We start from the raw sequence: 19,697 nt of genomic DNA on the forward strand, positions 1-19,697 counted from the left end.
ATTTATTAAATGTGAATACTATTAATGTGATGTCTGAGCTGGTTGCAGGGAGGTAGGCCTAATTATTAAACGTGGATGCCATTGATTTAATGATGGGATTGGTTGTGGAGAGGGAGGACTAAAATGTTCACTCATTGCTTAACTATTCATATTTCATGTACCCATCATTTTTTGCAAACAGAACCCCAACTTTCCATGATCCAGAGAAGCAGATGCACATGACAATTCTAATGATTGTTATACTGACCTCCTTTCTGAGACTGAATCTCTTTTTTTGCTTGCTCCAGTATATTTTTAATGGCATCATCGGATCCGGTTTCTGGAGTTCGGATTCTTGGTGTAATACTTCCTGAGTAACAGCAAGGAGTGATTACAGTTCTACATGTGAACTTTGAATATGCTACATTTTCTTTTTATAAATCAGGAAAACAAACTGGCTACAGGACTCAGCCTGATGTGGTTATTAGCATAAACATTAAAATAAATATATCAGTGGATCATGGTTATAAACTCGTATGTGATTGTACAAGTACCTCTACTTTAAGTTGATTTTGTGAGGTGTTACCTCCTATGAGTATCATCTCTATTACTACAAATATGTAAAACAATTAATGACCCATTAAAACAGGTTGGATAAATTATCAGTTATGGGTTATTTTCTTTATAGTTTAGACAGGATAAGTAAACCAGGAACACATTGTTTGGGCGGGGGGCTGTGTATGTTTGTGACATATAGCCTCATTCTTCTATTTTGTATCTATAAGTGCAGTCAGGAGCCTTCACCTGCGGCCCTGGCTCCTTCTTGCTTTATTGTCAGATCTGTTATAGCTTGTAACACTTGTTTAAAATGCCTGCTGAAATGCTATTACAGATTGGAGTCTCGAGAGAGTCCACTCACCTCTCTGCCGCACCTGAATAGTTCTGAGTGCCAGAACATTCTGCTCATCTGACAGAAATTGCTTCATCTTAATGAAGGGTTCCTTCCCTTTGACAGTAAGTTTTCTCCAGGGTTTGGGGCGGGCCAAAATCTCACTTACTGAGCCCTGGGAGAGCCCTAGAACGTAGTGCCCAAATACTCGTTGCCCAATATTGTGTTTAAGAAGTTGCTCCTTAACTTGAAAAGCAATTTCAGATGTATCTAGATGTTCATCATCCACGGAGTTGGAATTGGTCCCTTCAGACTGATCACTGACCGGGCTGGAATCCTGATTCCCAGTGGACTGGTGATTGCTGGGAATTATATTGGCCTTTATTGTATAAAAAGTGGATGGAAATGAAAGCACTGAATTGGTTTCTGTCTTGAGCAGTGGTGAATTAGCCTGGTTCTTGAGAAGTGTTTCTCCTGCTAATTGTTCATGATTGTTGGAGTAAGGTGAAGAGAAGCAAAAGGTCCTTTGAGTTCTGTTTGCAAGTGGTGACTGCAGCATAGACGGAGGAGGACTGAGTGTAGAGGTTCTGCCTCTTGTCACGGGAGAAGCGGAGTAAGACCTCTCGGCTGGTGCAAAATCTTTTGTGGCATCCTGAGAATAATCCTCTTCTAAAAATGAGGACAGAGTGAAAACAGGGTTATAGGATACAAAAATGGTATTATAAGAAGCCATTACCACGTAATGCAATCATAGTAGCCAATTTAGGACAAGAAGCAGGTTTAATCTCTATTCATTAAGCAATATATTTACAGTGAAAAATTAAGAACAAATCTGAATTCATTTTATAATCAGTAGCAACTAATTTTGATCTAGTTTGGCTGTCCTATGACCAAACATATCAGTGCCATTTAGCCCTAAATTCTGGTTGCTGAACTGACTGGCAATCAGGCCAGGGAACCAGATCACAGCAGGGCAAGGCCAGCTTTGTATAAATGGCAACAGGAACAGTGCAGATGTGTATACGTGTGCATAATATTAGTTGTTTACATACCACAGCTGGGCACAATGTTCTGCTTTTCTAGCAGATAGTTTTGCAATGGGTAAAATGCTTCTTTTTTGATGGATAAGTTATCGTCTGCCTTGGATGTCTCCTGCAGTTAGTAAGGGGAACATTTTTAAAAAGTTTCTTAAACATATCAGTGTGTAAATGTAATCTTAATATTAAATATTCTGCAAATTACTAACCGGAGTGAGGTCACAGTTTGCTATGGCAGACTTCATACTTTTCAAGATACTGTAAAATAAGGAGTCACATTATACCCTGGGTCATCATTTTTGCACATTAATAATATAATTGTATGCTGTACTCCATATGTTTTTATAGATGAACTGTTCTACAACCATACAGCAGTATATCATTTAAACATAAAAGAAAACACAAATATCAAAGCCAATAAACACAAACATGAACCTCAGTCTACCAAGATCCCAATGGAAAAGTCCACATCTTACAAAACCGAAGACACTAACAGACAAGTTACATACTGTACCACATCAAAGTGTGTCAAAGCAGAATAACACTATAGCAAAGTGCAAAACCACTATGAAAGACAAACAGTCTAATACAAACTGAAATTTCAGTGGTCCTGCTATACATAAACAAATCATTTCTTCATGAGCATACTACAAGATATATTCATATATATTTAATTGTAGAAAAAGAGGTATAACCCACACCTTTAAAGCATTTCGCCACATTTAAGATCTCCAATATATTAGGTATAACAACCTGATATACACACCTATTATACGTATATCAACACAGCTGCCATCATCTGATTTCGTCCACAATCAAAAAAGTAAGACATATTGAGGTATAACAGCAGTAAAGACAACTAGCAAATGATGAAAAACAACATATGGATCAATGAAAAAGGATATACAAACTTAAAATAAATGTAATATTATGATCCCTCATAAAAGCTCTTGGAGTTGTAGTTAAAGAAGTCTTCACTTTGAAGGGCAATCAGGACAAAGCCTTGGTATATCATTCCTTCTAGAATCAGTCGGTATCTGTATTTACAACTGGCACAACATTGACATCTGAACTGAAGAGAATTCCAGCTGACAAAGTAATTTCTGATATAATAACAGTCTTTAGTCCTTAAATGTCACAAGCTGACCATACAGAGATTTAGTCAGTCAATCAGGCCAATTTAGGCCAAATTTGCCAGGAATCACTGTTTGTTTGGGGAACCACAGATTACTAAGCGTGTCCGAGAACAATGTAAACCCATTTGAATTTTAATACTTCCTGGGTGAATATGCAGTTAGTAAGTGATTGCTATACTTATATGTGTGTTCAGTAATGGTGTTTAGCGATCAGGCCGAACATCTTGGTTGTTACACTTGTGGAATGTTCTTATCTGTAAATCAGACCCCTGAGAATCATGAGGCACCATAATATCCATGTATTAGATCTGCTTGGAACTTCGTGTAAAATTATGTTTTTTTGTTTATTTACCTTTACGCTAAAGGGTGTAACTATTACCCACTCAATGTTTTTGCTATTGGCAGGGGATATTTCATTGACTAGCTGTGTGATGGGACTGATTTATGGCACAGTGCTAGGATGGTTGCGTCACAAAAATGTAGTTGTTCTAGGTAAAGTAAAGAAAAAATTACAGCCAATGTGTGACATACATTTTAACTGAACATTTGGATAAGTAGATATAATGTGATTTAATTTTATATATTTTGAAACAATTTATTTTTTAATTATCACAATAGATTACATGTGTCACAAACAAATTATGACACACTATCAGGTATGTCGCAACATGAGAACCGTCAGGATACCCTGGGCAAGGAAGCATTTTGCTAGACAAGTATTTGACTATTTAAAGATTGTTGTTCATCAAGACCAAGGTTTAATTAGACTGGTGTCTTAATAAAATTGCAGCCTTCGCTTATTTGTTCCCTATGTCTTATTTACTGAAATATGGTTGAATTATCAGTACAATGTGATTGTGGACTCTCTGGTTTATCAGCATTTCAGAACATAGTAAAAAAAAAGCAGAGAAACCTTGTAAAGCAAAATGTTCAGTATAGGAAATTAACAAGTTCATATGTGTCGCTGTCAGTAATTGTAAGAAGATGAACATTGTACAACTAAACAACTATTTCTAATCAGTAGGGCATTACTCTGAAACAGTCACTGTGTGCGGGGATGGTACTAACACACTATGAAAATGACATTTGTTATACAGGATAAGGTTGAAGTGCTCTTCTCTAGAGTCCGAACTGGGGAGATTGGCACAGACTCCCCCAGGATTGCAGACAACCTTACAGCAAAGCAGTGTGACACATTTCTAACCTAACTGTCAAATGTGGTGTCCCATAATCTCTCAGTCAGTGTGAGCTAGACTTTTCTACTGATTGCAGGAAGCCTATGGGATCTAGGCACTTTAGAATCAAAGAGCAGAGCTTGTGATCAAAGCAATTAAAAACTATTAGCTTAGTTACGCTGGGGCAGATTTCTAGTAATAAAGACTCTAGTAGCTGATGTGACAAATTGTGTAGTCATTTACATGCCCCAAAAAACTAGACAATAGAAAATGAAATGTAAAATGTCGGTCAATATTATAAAAGAAGATGATCACATTAATTCTCCAGGCACATGCAGTTGGAACACAATATATTATATAATTCCACTACACTGTACAACCCCCCCTCCCTCTATGATGTAAATACCATTTGTTTTGCATGTTGTTGCTAAGTGAACACATATAGCAGATTTATAATCTGGCGTTAAAAATAACAAATAGATATGTATTTTGTGCATGGCAGAAGGTAAATATATACAGCATTGTAATAGGTATAAACAACCCCTAGTGACACTGCTGTCTTATTTATTACATTATAAAGCTGGGAGCGTGGTGCGTTCCCCATGGCACCTTTATAAATCAGACTGATAGAGAGCAGACTTTCACGAAGAGATATGAATCTTACCTCAGCTCAGTTTTAATTTCCTCGTAATCCGACTGACTTTGTAACTTCTCTTCCAGTTTCTGAATAAAGAGAGAAATTGGCTAACATACAATTTTATATAATATATCAGATTGTAAGCTTTATGTCATGTGCTCGGTGATTTTGTAAATGGCCATCCAGCTAGCTTCTGTCTAAGAACAGAAATAAGGAAGGTTAGGTGCAGATTTTGTTGGAAGAATAGGTAGAAGTAATGTTAAAATTGGCTAAAGAGAATACCAACTTTAACTGTTTGTTTGCACAATCACTGCAACACACAAGGTTCTCTGGAATGCAAACCATCTGTTTTATGGAGTAGTTTGTTGGGCATAACAGTGGGTGATCATTTGATACATACATCTTGGCTAGACTTAAACCCTGTTATTCTTCCCTCCACAATTCCAATTTTATTATATTTTCCTATTACTATATATGATAACTGATACAGTTTCTTATATTTATACGTAAGCGTAAGTTGTATTTCAATATGAAAGTGCATGTATTAATTGCTATTGTATGTGATATTTAATTAAAAAAATAACAAGATCAATATAGAAAATAAATAAAACAAGGCCACAATTCAACTCTTGGCCATATATGTAAAAAAATAATTTCTAACTATTTTATTTACTGTTCGAATATTTTTACTTACAGTTCACCCACCTGCCCTAGTTTGACTCTGCCATGTTGCATGCTGCAACTGATTGGCTGGTTCCAGGACCACCATAAAAAAACCACATTATAAAAGATCCTTAGTAAATCTCAGTCAGGAACACCCAGCATTCAACAGTGGAGGGATCTGCATTTCTATGCTAATGATTGCACTTCCCCTTCATGTCATTGCTCTATCACCAGTGAAGGCTTCTCTATAGTTACCTAGGCCTCTGATCAGATGTACAATCACTTTAAGACAGAAAATGGGTAAATTCTTGGCAGTATGGAAAATACTAAATGAGCACTATTCTATTTAAGAGGCTTAGTAGCAGTTAGAAAATATCAGGAACATATATGGTAGATGAGGATGTTGCCCAGTACTAAACTAAGACCAGGGTCTTTAAAATATTTGGTTAGCTTCCTGAGGAGCTGCAATTCTAAAGTATGAATTTGGGGTAATGGTTAATCTCATTGAGGATTATAAAATTGTAGGCACATCATGTAAGTTTTCTAGGCTGGAATGGCTGTTGGTAATGAGAGTAAGGCATGCATAGGTGCTCTAAAGAGACACAGGAATTTTCATCATTGTGCCAGATCTTGTAGACAAAAAGGAGAATTTTAGATACTAAATGGAAAAATCAGACTAGTAATAGCATTCAGAAGGGATTAAAGCTCTCACGCTTTTGTTAATTGAAGGGTTATTATTATAGGGTTACAATACTGAAGCATTGAATTTATGAGCGTATTAACATGTTTCAATAGTGTTGTCAAGAGGCAACATTTTTTGTCAGGGCTGGTCTGAATGACTCCAGGCTTGTAACGTGGGAGTGATGCTTGAGCTGTTTACACAGATGTGAATATCTACTATGGGGTGTTAAAGGAAAGGCATAACACATGGATTCGAGACCTAAGTAAAGTTTTAAAGAAGTGTACTGGTGTTCTTCATAAGTCTCTTACAATGCTAGTATTTCCTACTCTGACACATAATGTACTAACCACTGAAACCACAATGGTCAGGGATAAATGTGCTCACCTTGTTTGTATGATAGCACAGAGCAGGATATGCCACCAATAGACACAGGTAATCACAGGACAACCCATATTATACAGTTTCATACATTATGGACACTGTGGACTGAAGGTACATGTGCTGTATGTACCAGTATTATATGTACAGTATTACTGTAAGCACATCCCTTCCTGTGACTCTGCAACATATTTCTATATACAACAAGCTGAGACACCAGCAAGACAAGACAGTGTGGATTGTCGACGGTGCTCTGGCACTCAGGGCCAGTGCAAGGTTTTTGGCGCCCTAGACAAAGATTCACCTACTGCCCCCTTCTACACCCTCTACCCAGCCACACACACTACAGTTATTACATATTTATTTTTTAAAAACAAAAAAATGATAACAATAACCAATGTACTATTTAGAGTTATTCGCAAAGGAAAAGTAGGAACTAACCCAACAGTACTAATTTAATTTGCTTATAAATACTCATTAAATTACTAGGGGTGCTCTCTGAACATAAGTCACTAGTTTTTAGATAAAGACCAGTATGTTCATAAGTCCACTGATACATTTTCTGTCCAAAATTTAACCCAAAAAACAAACAAACAAGTAAGGTCACCTCCTCCGTTGAAAAGGCTTATCCTTGTAATGGGCAACAAGGACATGATACTCCCAATAAATTATAAATTCACAAAAGATAACCTATTTTCTTTAGTACTGATGCAGAGGGTTAACTTTTTTTATTTTTATTAAAGTCACTAACTTACCTGGCTGTCATTAAATCTTCTGCTGGCGCTATTCAGGGTTACATAGGCATCATTGCTCCTTCACCAGTTCCTCTGCGGGTGAATGGCTGGGTGGGAGTGAAGGGGAGGGCACCTCCCTGCATCACTGATTGCCATGTACTGAATCACTGAATGACTCACATCACCAACAATGACCATAGTGTTCACAAGATGTAGGCCGGGCAGACAGCGGCATTAGATGTTTAATTATACACCACTGCCAGCATTAAATTCAGACAATAATAATGTTGGTACCCAGTCACAGTGGCTGCCCCAGAGCCTAGACCAATGTTTGCTAGGTAAAAGTTGTATACTGTATTTGTCTCTGAGAACAGGCTAATTTGCATGATGCCATCAGGACTTGTCACACAAGACTCCCAATGATTTTGGCTGAAATAACCATTTTACTTTTTCATGATACAACCATTACATCCCCACAGTAAGTAATGTTACTGTACAACTGTACCTCTATGGCCTCTGCTTTGATGAGGAGTTGCTGTTCAAGTTCAGCTATTTGATTGGATGAAGACTCTTCCAATTCTTGTATAGAGTTCTGGAGATGCTGGATGTCTTTCAGGAGTCTTAAAATTTCCCTGTCTTTAGACGCTAATGCTGCTTCTAGATGAGAAGCAGAACACAGAGTGTAGCCACTTTTGTCCTAAACAAAATACAAAAACAATGAAAACGCTTGTTACCATGGTTTTGACTAATACAAGACAATTAGCAGAAATGTTCAGTACAATTGGGTACATGTATAATCCAGTTAACTACCCTAATGTAATAAAAAGGCACTAAACACAGGAATGGGCCTACTTTTGATACTCTAGAAATTAAGAGTAATGACTGTTTCTGCGAGCAGAAACACTTGATGAGCCAGAGAGCAATACAACATAAAGGTGTGGAGTGTGTATTAGGTGTAGTCACCAGCAGGATTCCACAAAGTATTACTTTAACCACTGTCCAGTAGAGTGTTTAAAGAGCAGCTTACTCTATAACAACAGTTTTCACTAGGCCCTCATCCGTCAATGGGCTTGCTGACAGAATGTCTGTAGCGCACAGAGAAATATACTAAACCTTGATCAAGGGGTCATCTTAAAAATGTTCACTTCTTATACACTCCAGAAAGTTTTACATATACATTTAGGAATGTTATTATTAACTCTTAATATAAAGCAGTTTACATTTTAGGTTTAGTGGTTCCTGCAATATTTGCACATATACTTATTCATGTTACTTAAAGACCATAAACCCCATACCACATCATGTAGATAATAAAAATAAAGTAACATTGGTGGATACAAGCTCCGTCATTACGGGAACCTGACTGCCAACTGTATCATTCTGTTTATGGACGTTTGATGGTTGCATACAACATTCAACTAAACTTTCTGTAACAGCATATTAGTGAAGGGACAATCCAGTGATGTCACCAGGGATACCACAGGCTGAGGAGAATCCAAGGGGTCAGGACTCTTCTGTACATTAGCACTTCATATTTAGTGTAACTATTAGATCTTATTTCTGTAGTTTTTTCCACTTGTGTATAATCCACATAAAAGGCACAGACTTTTTATGAACGCGCTATGTACTTTGGCATGCCAGATTATCTTTTCGGTTAAAAATGTGTCTTGTGGGTTTCGGATGTAAACTTGTATGGATAAATTCCCTTGATAGCTCCTAAAACTGCCTGATTGGCTCCTATATTTATAATTGAATACTTTCTAACTGATGGAATATATTCTGTGCTATTTCAGCAGGATTTGGCCATTGAGTATATATATATATATATATATAGATAGATAGATAGATAGATAGATAGAGAGAGAGAGAGATAGCAGGTTCAGTTTAATTTTTCCTGTGATTTGTATATAATAAGCAGGAAAACGTAGTTATGTATGTATTAGTCTAGGTATAATAAAGTAAGAGCTTGAGTGCCATTGTATTCTATAATGTTTTTATCAATATAGTGTGAAAAACATCACCACATGGGAATGTTTTTCTTATAAAACAAGTGAAGTCTCTATATCTTTACGTGAATTACTAATTAGGTATATTGCAGCATGTAGTATTATAGCGGCAGAGTTACAGACTTACGGTAGTACTTAGGCCAGTAGATCCTTGTGGAGAACAACAGGTCAGTCTTATGGAATTATTTACAGATGATAATTGCTCCCTGAGACTCTCAACTTCCCTCTGAGCAGATTCTGCTCTCTGTAAAAGACGGAAAATAGATAGCAACATCAACGCACGTTAAATATTGCCCATTAGAAAAACCTTGAATTATATTACATATATAAACATCCTTGTGCGATGCAGTTGTTCTTATTAAAATCTGGGTACCGACTCCCTTCCTTTCTAAAAGTGAGCCTATATTCAGCTATTTACTATACAGGCAAACCAGACACATTGCTAGCACACCAATTTCCCGATAAAGCATACAAATTGTGTTAATATTTTAATAACTAGTTTTTTTCCAAACCATCTATTTTTCCATAGAAAAAATAACAAATTAAGGTGTGTTCAGATACATCATCATGAATATAGTTTAGTGGAGCATTCATTTATAATGTATAGGACAGCACCATTGCTAACTACAGCCATGTCTACTGCTAAGTACTATAGCTTTAAAAATGTGAAAAACAAATACTAAAAAGAAACACCACAAAAGAACAAAAAATAATTCTTATACATAATGCTTAGTTATAAAATACACACATATTTATTGTGACAGATTTAGGAATACTTTTAATGTCTGGCAATTTGCTTGAGCATGTTGTCCATTGTATGATAAATCAATCATTTTGCTTCTTCTTAATTTAATTTGACATATATATTTTTTTCTAACAAAGGTGTCACTTACGTATTACTTGTTTATGAGTTTAGTGTTTTATCCGATAAGACTGCAACATTTTCTGCATGAAGTACAATGAATAGTAAATGTGCTTAACCAATAGTATTGTCCTGCATTAGTATTACTAAAGTGATAAGTAATTATACATTACATATTTTCTCTCCTCGGCAGGTACTTATTTTTTCCTCCCAATTTCATTATGCTGCATTATACCATACAGTCACCAGTTTTATTCAACAGGAACTGGAGTTTAAGCTCTTAAGCAAGGACGTGGTCACTCACTTTTTCAATGGCTAGATAATGTACACATGCAGATATGTGGAAATAGAATCTAAAGTAAGTTGCAATATTACTGTATACACTGTATGGCTAAAAGTACGTGGACATCTGAACATTACATTCATATATGCTTGTTTAACATCTTACTCCAAAACCATGAGCATTAATATGGAGTTGGCCCCCCTTTTGCTGCCCCCCCCCTTATACCAGCATCCACTCTTCTGGGAACTGGATTTTTCAAGATAGGTGTGGGGATTCACATTCATTCAGCCACATGTTGAAGAGCATTCGTGAGGTCTGGCACTTATGCCAGGTGATCATGCCTGGCTTGCTGTTAGCATTCCAATTCATCCCAATGGTGCTCGATAGGGTGGAGGTCGGGGCTCTGTGCAGGTCAATAATGTTTTTCCACACCAAACTTGTGAAACTAATTTTGATAAATTTGTGTATGGGGACACTGTCATGTTGAAACAGGAAAGGGCCTTCTCCAAACCTTTGCCACAAATTTGGAAAAACATAATTCTCTAGAATGTCCTTGTATGCTGTAGAATTTAGAATTCCCTTGACTGAAACTCAGCCCCAGACCATTATTCCCACTCTGACAAACTTTAGAGTTGGCAGTACTCATTCGAGCAGGAAGCATTCTCTTGGCATCTGCCAAACTCAGATTCGTCCGTCAGATGCCAAGCGTGAATCGTCTCTCCATAGAACACATTTCTACTGTTCTAGAGTCCAATGGCGATGTGCTTTATACCACTCCTTTCAATGTTTGGCATTTGGCATTGGACATGGTTATCTGAGGCTTGTGTGCAACTGCTTGGCCATAGAAATCCAATCCATGAAGTTCCCGACGAACAGTTCTTGTACTGATATTGCTTCCAGAGGCAATTTGGAACCTGGTATTCAGTATTGTAAATGAGAACAGAGGATTTTTATGTGCTATGTGTTGCAGAAATCGTGGTTCCATGTTGGGAGCTGGCCACTCAAGCTTACAGCTTCATGACAGAGCTGTTATTGTTCCTAAATATTTCCACTTCACAATAACAGCACTTACAGTTGACTGGGGCAGCTCCAGCAGGGCAACAGAACAGAATGACTTGTTGGAAATGTGGTATCCTACAACAGTGCCATATTAAAAGTCACTGAGCTCTTCAGTATGACCCATTCTACTGCTGTTTGATTATGGAGATTGCCTGGCTGAATGCTTGATTTAATGCAACGGTTAGCAATGGGTGTGGCTGAATTGGCCAAAAGTATGATAACACCCCTTCTAATGAAGTTTATTTGGCCATGTGATGTTTGTCCCTATAGAAAGATGCAGTGCCAGGATTACTGAACCCTGGCGAGCCAAACTCCTGCTTTTTTTTTGTATTTTGTATAGGAATGTATACTGTCAGAAATGTATAATGTTCTCCAGAAATATTATGTATCCAGAAAAATCTCTGACATGCTAAAAATGAACAACCGAGCCTGTACGCCATTTGAGATATGCTTTTCTAACTTTGATCTTGAAGTACTGAACTACTTTAAGTTAGGAAGTGAACATAGTTACCCAACATACCATGCACCAAATATTAAATGTGAAATCATATGCAGCCACAAGTTATATGTAGTACAGAAGACTTCTACTTACCCGATGAGCTTTCTGAAGATTGGTCATTATCATGCCTACTTCATCGGCCCTAAAGAAAAGTAATCACAGGGACTGTAAACATTTTCCTTGTACATTCATAACTCTATTTTACATTATATATATCGTCGAAGTCAGCAAATTGGATAAAGTCATTTCAATTAAAGTCGAGCAAACTTGGTTGTCTTTGTCTGAAAAGATGCGTATGGTACGCTATGTCGTACAAGGGCACGCTACGGCGTGAAAGGGCGTACGCATCCACTACACGTGGCAGCAACAATAATTGGTCTTTTACCATACATTCGCACAAACACGCATACTAATAAAATAGTACACATTAATGGTAGTTGCAACACAGTCAGTTATGTCGAAATATAGTAGTAGTTATGTGTTATATTAAAGTTACATGCATATTAGTGAAATATACGGAACAGGTTGAAGGAATCATATCATATGTGGTATCATAATAAACCTCTTTACATTTCCTACTGTTTGGTTCACTCTGCGAAGGAATCGCAGAGTGCATACACAAGTTATGAATGATAGGGAATTATGAACTACTTAAGACTAAGGAATCTTGGCGGGAAGAGCAGAGCATACCCCCTGGAGAGAGATGACCCCCTCCTTTGGATTCCTTAGGATGAACTAGCCAATGATTGACAACCCCTTGGACCTTCCTGAGACCTGGACCAATAGATGCAAGCTATACCATCTTCATTGTATTACTGTATTTCTGTGTGTATATAAGCAGCAGCTTCACATCTAGTGTTCAGACATCTTGTCCCGAGACTTCAGGATTGAATGACTGCACACTGGATCCAGAGCGCCTGCGATAAGTAACGGCTGTATTTATTATTACTTCGCTTGAGCATATTACTCTACTTATTGCGAATAAATCTTTGTGCGTTGCAAACACAAATCGAGGTTCGACAATCGTTATTGGTTAGCGACAATACGCACATAACAATATATATATATATATATATATATATATATATATATATATATATATATATATATATATACACATACACACACGACTTACTATAAGCTTAGACTGGATAGTCAGGTTTTACAAATGGATTGTAAGCTAATATTGCAAGAATTGCTAAGTATATAAATTAGTAAAGAACATAAATTAAGATTGTTGCCATTTATGGAATGAAGAAAATAAAAAAAGGGTTTTGTTTGCCTTCAATTGGATCCACACATTTGGATTTTATTAGATGGACTTAATGGGCTTAGACATTTCAAATAGCTAAATATACAATATATTTGTTATAAAACAGATATATTTAGTGTATTCACAACGAAGTGCATCATTGCCAACTGCCCCCAATATCCAGGGACAGTACTAGGTTTTAGAGATGTATCTCTGGAAATGTCCCTGTGTTTCAGTACTGACCACAGGTACAATAAAATTCCAGTTTTTCTGCATGTTTGTAGCAATTCTTACCAACATAATTTTCAGGAAAAGTTAACATTTACTGAGAAGCAGTATTTAAAATGCAAAACAGTAAATGAAGTATGGTCGGTGCTTGACAGAAATGGTTGGTTGCTTGATGAACTCCCGTTACCTGGAGGCCTTGAAAACCTTTGTTAGAGATCTACATTAGCTCACCCTAACAAAGCTGCTCTGGTGCTCAGAATAATGATGATTCCTCAGAAACAACAGAAGACGCCAATGTGACGAAATTTAGTATATCTAATGACTGATTGTTATTTTCTGTTGAATTTATGTATAACACTCTGAATATTTTATGTAACCTTTCAAAGTGTATTTTGTTAACTGACCTGAGTCTGACCTAGGCAAGTGTCAATGGTCTTGTGAAAGTAGCCAGGCTCAGAGACAGATAAGATCTCTGAGTAGTTTGTGTGTGCAGACGAGTTAGACTTAGCCAGGCCAAAGGAGCAGAGGTGAACTCAGGTCTTGTGAAATGCCAGGTCTCAGGACATCCATAATTTACCTTGAAAGCTCTGTGTCATTTTGGGCATCCATCTAATTTAGGTGAAAATAAAATTCCTAAGGTGAGGGGTGAAGAGCCAACAAGAAATGGTTTTAAAATCCCTTGTATCAGTAGTACAGTGTTCATTTCTTTGAGGGGGTCTATCAAGACTGAAATGTCCCATCCTTCTCAACTGTGTTCCCTCACACATTAGGTCTTAACTAGTAAGTAACTTCCTAATATATTTTCTGAAACTCATCTGTGCAACATATTGTATGTCTTGTTATTAATTTTTGTAATTAAGCCTTGGAGACATTTTTCAGATTAAATAAATTTAATCTAGCGTATGCTCTGTGATTCTTTCTGAAGTTAAGAAGCCCAGGGAGACTCATGCTACATATGTATGTATTTTAAGTGTGAAACATTAATAAGTGGTTCTGGTGAACATAAGGACACCATAATAAATCCTTTGTGGTAGCAGAAATGGTGTTAATTAACTAAAGTAACACCAATCACGACCAGTTGTTCAGATTGCTGTATCTGAGACAGGCTGGGGTGTTCGTGACAGCCAAATAAGGAGATTAGTGACCCTTTCAAAAGCTGTGAGCCAGCAGATGGAATGGCCACTGAAGGTGGATGAATTGGTGGGGAAAATTGGGGACCTTGTCCTGGCAAGCACACCGCTTTCCACAAAGGTTATTTTATCTAAAAGCGTATCTCATGACAATGAAACAAAACCTCCAAAGCAATGTGAACACTGCAGTTTATGAATAGAGATTGCAAATATCAGATAGATCAATTAGTCTAAACTGTACGATGTGGATGCATATTATGCACTTCAAAAAAGATGTACATGACCTTCAAACTTTGGTCAAGGAAGCCTGTTAAGATGTGGACAACATATTATTATTATTATTATTAATATTTATTTATAAGGCGCTACAAGGCATCCGCAGCGCCGTACAGAGACAAACAAAATCACAATACAATGGGAGACAGCACAGTACAGTAAACACAGCAACTCAGTACGCTCAATGCACAGCTAGAGAGGGCGGGGAAGGGGGAGGGAGGATTCGAAAACGACGGGGCCCAAGAAGGGGGGCGCGGAAGACAGGGAGACCCCCAGGGGGGAGGAGGGAGCGAAAGTGGACGTGGGGTGGAGGACCTTTGAGGAGGAGGGCTAAGTAGCTGGAGAGCAGAGTTAGAAGTGGTGGAAACAGGAGGAGAGAAGCCCTGCTCAGAGGAGCGTACAATCTAAGGGGAGGGGTGGACAGACAGAGAGACGCAGGGGAGAGAGGGAGAGTAGGGGGACAGAGGCAGAAGATAAGGTAGGAAGTTAAGTGGGAGACAGAAAGGCTTTAAGAAAAAGGTGGGTTTTTAGGGCCCGTTTGAAGCTGGACAGATTAGGGGAAGTTCTGATGGAGGGAGGGAGCTTGTTCCAGTGGAGGGGGGCAGCGCGGGCGAAGTCTTGGATACGCGCGTGGGAGGAGGTTATAAGGGGGGAAGAGAGGCGACGGTCAGAGGCAGAACGGAGAGGGCGGGATGGAGCATGAATAGAGAGGAGGGTGGAGATGTAGGGCGCAGTGGAGTTGGCGAGGGCCTTGTAGGTGAGTGTGAGGAGCTTAAAGAGGATTCTGAAGGGGAATGGGAGCCAGTGAAGGGTTAGGTAGAGGGGGGAGATAAAAGAGGAGCGGCGAGAGAGGAAAATAAGCCTAGCTGCAGCGTTAAGGACGGATCGAAGGGGATCGAGATGAGAGTGGGGGAGGCCAGTGAGGAGGAGGTTGCAGTAGTCCAGGCGGGAGATGATCAGAGAGTGGATAAGGCATTTGGTGGCATCATGGGAGAGGAAGGGCCGGATGCGAGCGATGTTGCGCAGCTGGAAGCGGCAGGATTTAGCAAGAGAGAGGATGTGGGGGCCAAAGGAGAGAGAGGAGTCGAGGATGACACCAAGGCAGCGAAGTTGGGGGACAGGGGAGATAGAGGTGTTGTCGACAGTGATGGAGAGGTCAGAAGGGGATGGGGTATGAGAGGGAGGAAAAACTATGAGCTCAGTTTTGGCAAGGTTAAGTTTGAGGAATCGAGAGGACATCCAGGAGGAGATGGCAGAGAGGCAGGCGGACACCCTAGAGAGGAGGGAGGGAGAGAGATCAGGAGAGGAGAGGTATAGTTGAGTGTCATCAGCGTAAAGGTGGTAGCTGAAGCCGAAGGAGCTGATGAGTTCACCCAGGAAGGAGGTGTATAGAGAGAAGAGTAAGGGTCCCAGAACAGAGCCCTGAGGGACCCCGACTGGAAGGTTGGATGGGGGGGAGAGAGACCCAGAGGTGGTGACAGAGAAGGAACGGTGAGTAAGGTAAGAGGTGAACCAGGACAGGACTGGGCCGGAGAGGCCGAAAGACTGGAGGGTGTGAAGGAGGAGGGGGTGGTCAACGGTGTCAAAGGCTGCAGAGACGTCAAGGAGGATGAGAAGGGAGAAGTGGCCCCTGGCTTTTGCAGAGAGGAGGTCATTGGTGACTTTAGCCAGGGCAGTTTCAGTGGAGTGGAGGGGGCGGAAACCAGACTGGAGAGGATCAAGGAGGGAGTATTCAGAAAGGTAGGAGGTGAGACGGCTGCAGACGAGCCTCTCAAGAATTTTGGAGGCAAAAGGGAGAAGAGATATGGGGCGATAGTTCGAGAGAGAAGTGGGGTCGAGATTAGGTTTCTTAAGAATGGGGGATACGAGAGCATGTTTGAAGGAGGAGGGGAAGATGCCAGTGGAGAGGGAGAGATTAAAGAGGTGAGCGAGGTGGGAGCAGGTGGTGGGGGAAAGGGAGCGAAGAAGGTGGGAGGGGATGGGATCCAGGGGGCAGGTAGTGGGGGGGGGAGGATAAAATGAGAGAGTGGAACATATCTCTGTGATGTAATCTCAGACTGCAAGGCATACCTGAAACTATATACTATACACCGCTATTTCAGCCTCTGCTCCTTGGTCTGTCAGCGGCATCTTATGAGAGGGATCATGCAAATATGGCTTTTATACCAAAATCAGATGGACGCCTACGAGATATGGTAGTAAAGGACCAATTCTGTGAGCCACCTGAGATAAACTGCCCAGCTTAGAGGACGTTCCCCTCCAAATCTTCGTAGACTTGTCTCTAGCACAACTCCAAACTTGAGGTAGGCTTAAACCTGTCACACTCCAATATCACTGGGGATACTCTTTAAAGTTGATTGCACAATATAATGGGATATAACTTGCTATATAGGGTTACAGTGTTCTACAATGTTAAGACCTTTCATAATCCAAAAGTCCCATCTACAGCACATATCTCTACCAAGTCATCTCCCTGTCACAGAGATTCGTTAACATTACCTTCCCTAGGCAAATAACCTCAGCACAAGTAACCTGAATCTATGATCTGTAATCGGAATAATCTTTCCTAGACCTGTTTGGTAATCTACAGATATGAACAGCGAGCCATATGCAGTTTTTGTATACTGTGCAGTGTACCCACTACTATACTACCATAATTGGTTTTATACAAATTATTTGTATTTCATTATGAAGATTATTATAAGCACTCTTATTCAGTGGTATTGTGGAGTTTTCCATTTGTTGTACTTAACTGGAGCAGAGGAGGAGGAGACTTTTCAATTATTAAGATGTCTATTATGTCAAGCTCCAAAACATACATAAATGGGTTGATTTGCGTGTATTCTATTGCAGTTAGTTTTATTGCGCATAATGTTCAAGGATTTAACTCCACTATTAAAAGGCGAATACTAATGCTTAATTATGCACGGGCCTTCTACCTTCAATCAACCTGGCATCTTAATGATTCCCGTTTGCAAAAATAAAAGACACAACTTACCGATGGGACACAAATATACAAGGATATTTTGAAATGAATGCATCTTCTGTGAATATATACAGGGTGTTATGTGCAGCATACAATAGAGTGGTTACAGGTAGATTTAACAGTTACTAATAAGAGAAATGAAAGGCTCAAATGATTAAAATACACTCGGCAATGCTTTGTTCCTTAACTTCAGTTAGATGCTGATAGGGTTTAGTATGATGAATGCTTCATTGTTACAAAATTTGATCAATTTTATCGAGCATTCGCAATAGCTCTAACGCAGATAGATAAGCTCATTGGGACTGCCGATTGTGGATTTCTAACTTACCCAGGCTATCATACCAGACTCTTCTGCACTTTTTGACAAAACCTGAGAACATTGATTGGCTAAATTTAGCAAGTAGGGCCTTGGAAGCCCCTTCATAGGACCCAAGTACAGTATATACCAGTTTTTCTCCTCTGTTCCAGTTTAATAATGTGCCAGTTTTAGTTGATATTTTGTGGTGTTATATTAATAGTTGATTGTATATATTTTTAACCTGGCTATATGATTTGTGATTATTTTTATTTTAGTTTTTTTGCTGCTTATGCTAGGATGTTGCTGTCACGGTTCCAACGAGGGACAACTGGATCCTGGTGGTTCACTGGAATTGACGTGACTTCGGCTAGAGGCGCGGAGTCTAACAAGCGAAAGGTGTTCACCAGTGATTCCCGCAAGGGAATATGAACTTTGCGGCTTCCACTTGCAGGTCGCGGCCCCGGACAGCGGGAGTGCGGCGTGTGACAGTTGCTCTTTTTCTTTTAGGTCTTTATTCTCTGTTGAAAAACTGAAAACAATGCACCACGGGCAGCACAATGGTTGGCATTGCTGCCTCACAGCGAGTGTGCGTGTGTGGTAGTAAATGTAAGCTCCAATCAGGTAGGGACAGGTGTGAATGATTACATATTCTGTGTATAGCGCTGCATAGTATGATTGACACTACATACGTTAGAATAATAACAATAAAATGCATAAAAGTAAATTTATCACATTCAATAAACTATAATATGGGGATTGCAATGCTAAACACAAAAAGGGACTATTTAAAAGCAAAGAGGGATAGGTGGACGTGGGAAATGCATGACCAGATTACAAAGTAAATGACATGTCACAGAATAAATAAAACCATGGGGAACACATGGGACCTTAGCATAGCATGATCGTCACTCATTTCCCTTTAGGGTAGAATGGACAACAGGTAAGCTGCTCAGAGTGGTTGCTACTGAGGTTAAGAAAGGGAGCCCGGAATTAGTACAAAAAGTAGGTGATACTTGTAGTCAGCTAAAAAGATAAAAGGAACAGACACCACAGCTTTATTGAGTTATCCTAGCTGTTGGACAGCTCATTTTCCCAGCCTTGTATTCAGTATATTTTGACAGATATTTAGCTTTACCTAATTCTCTAGCTCGGCATCCTATTTAAGTCAGTCCCCTCTACTTCCTCCTAGCCAGATTATTATGCTTCTGCCTGTAATATAGCTTGTTGCTACCCACTTCAGCTGTATTCTACAAAGCTTGGGTTGCTTGCCATTTGCACCAAATCCATGCAACCAATTTCACTTCTTCACCCTTTTACACCTATTTATTGACCAGCATATAATAGAAGAGGTTAAGTTCAGACAAGATCAAAATAAGATAAAAGCCAATACACAACTGATACTCTACTCAGATACAGAAGAACGAGTTATAATGGGCAATTGGAAAAAACTAGGCACAGACTTATGTAGAGGATTCACAATGATCACTACAGTTATTGACTGGCACAAG

General features: G+C 39.2%; 1 protein-coding gene across 1 annotated transcript in view; it reads right to left on the reverse strand.

The window, feature by feature from the left end:
- Positions 1 to 19,697, reverse strand: part of CUX2 (cut like homeobox 2) — a 294,270-nt gene that overhangs the window by 16,134 nt on the left and 258,439 nt on the right. Inside the window, exons 9-16 of the mRNA XM_075178474.1 lie at positions 12,113 to 12,161; positions 9,444 to 9,560; positions 7,816 to 8,007; positions 4,881 to 4,939; positions 2,115 to 2,163; positions 1,921 to 2,020; positions 899 to 1,537; positions 248 to 349 (exon numbers count right to left, since the gene is read on the reverse strand). Of these exons, the coding sequence (XP_075034575.1) occupies positions 248 to 349; positions 899 to 1,537; positions 1,921 to 2,020; positions 2,115 to 2,163; positions 4,881 to 4,939; positions 7,816 to 8,007; positions 9,444 to 9,560; positions 12,113 to 12,161 (1,307 nt within the window). The remainder of the gene's footprint in view (positions 1 to 247; positions 350 to 898; positions 1,538 to 1,920; positions 2,021 to 2,114; positions 2,164 to 4,880; positions 4,940 to 7,815; positions 8,008 to 9,443; positions 9,561 to 12,112; positions 12,162 to 19,697) is intronic.

This window comes from Mixophyes fleayi, chromosome 1, assembly GCF_038048845.1.
Source record: "Mixophyes fleayi isolate aMixFle1 chromosome 1, aMixFle1.hap1, whole genome shotgun sequence".
Taxonomy (NCBI): Eukaryota; Metazoa; Chordata; class Amphibia; order Anura; family Limnodynastidae; genus Mixophyes; species Mixophyes fleayi.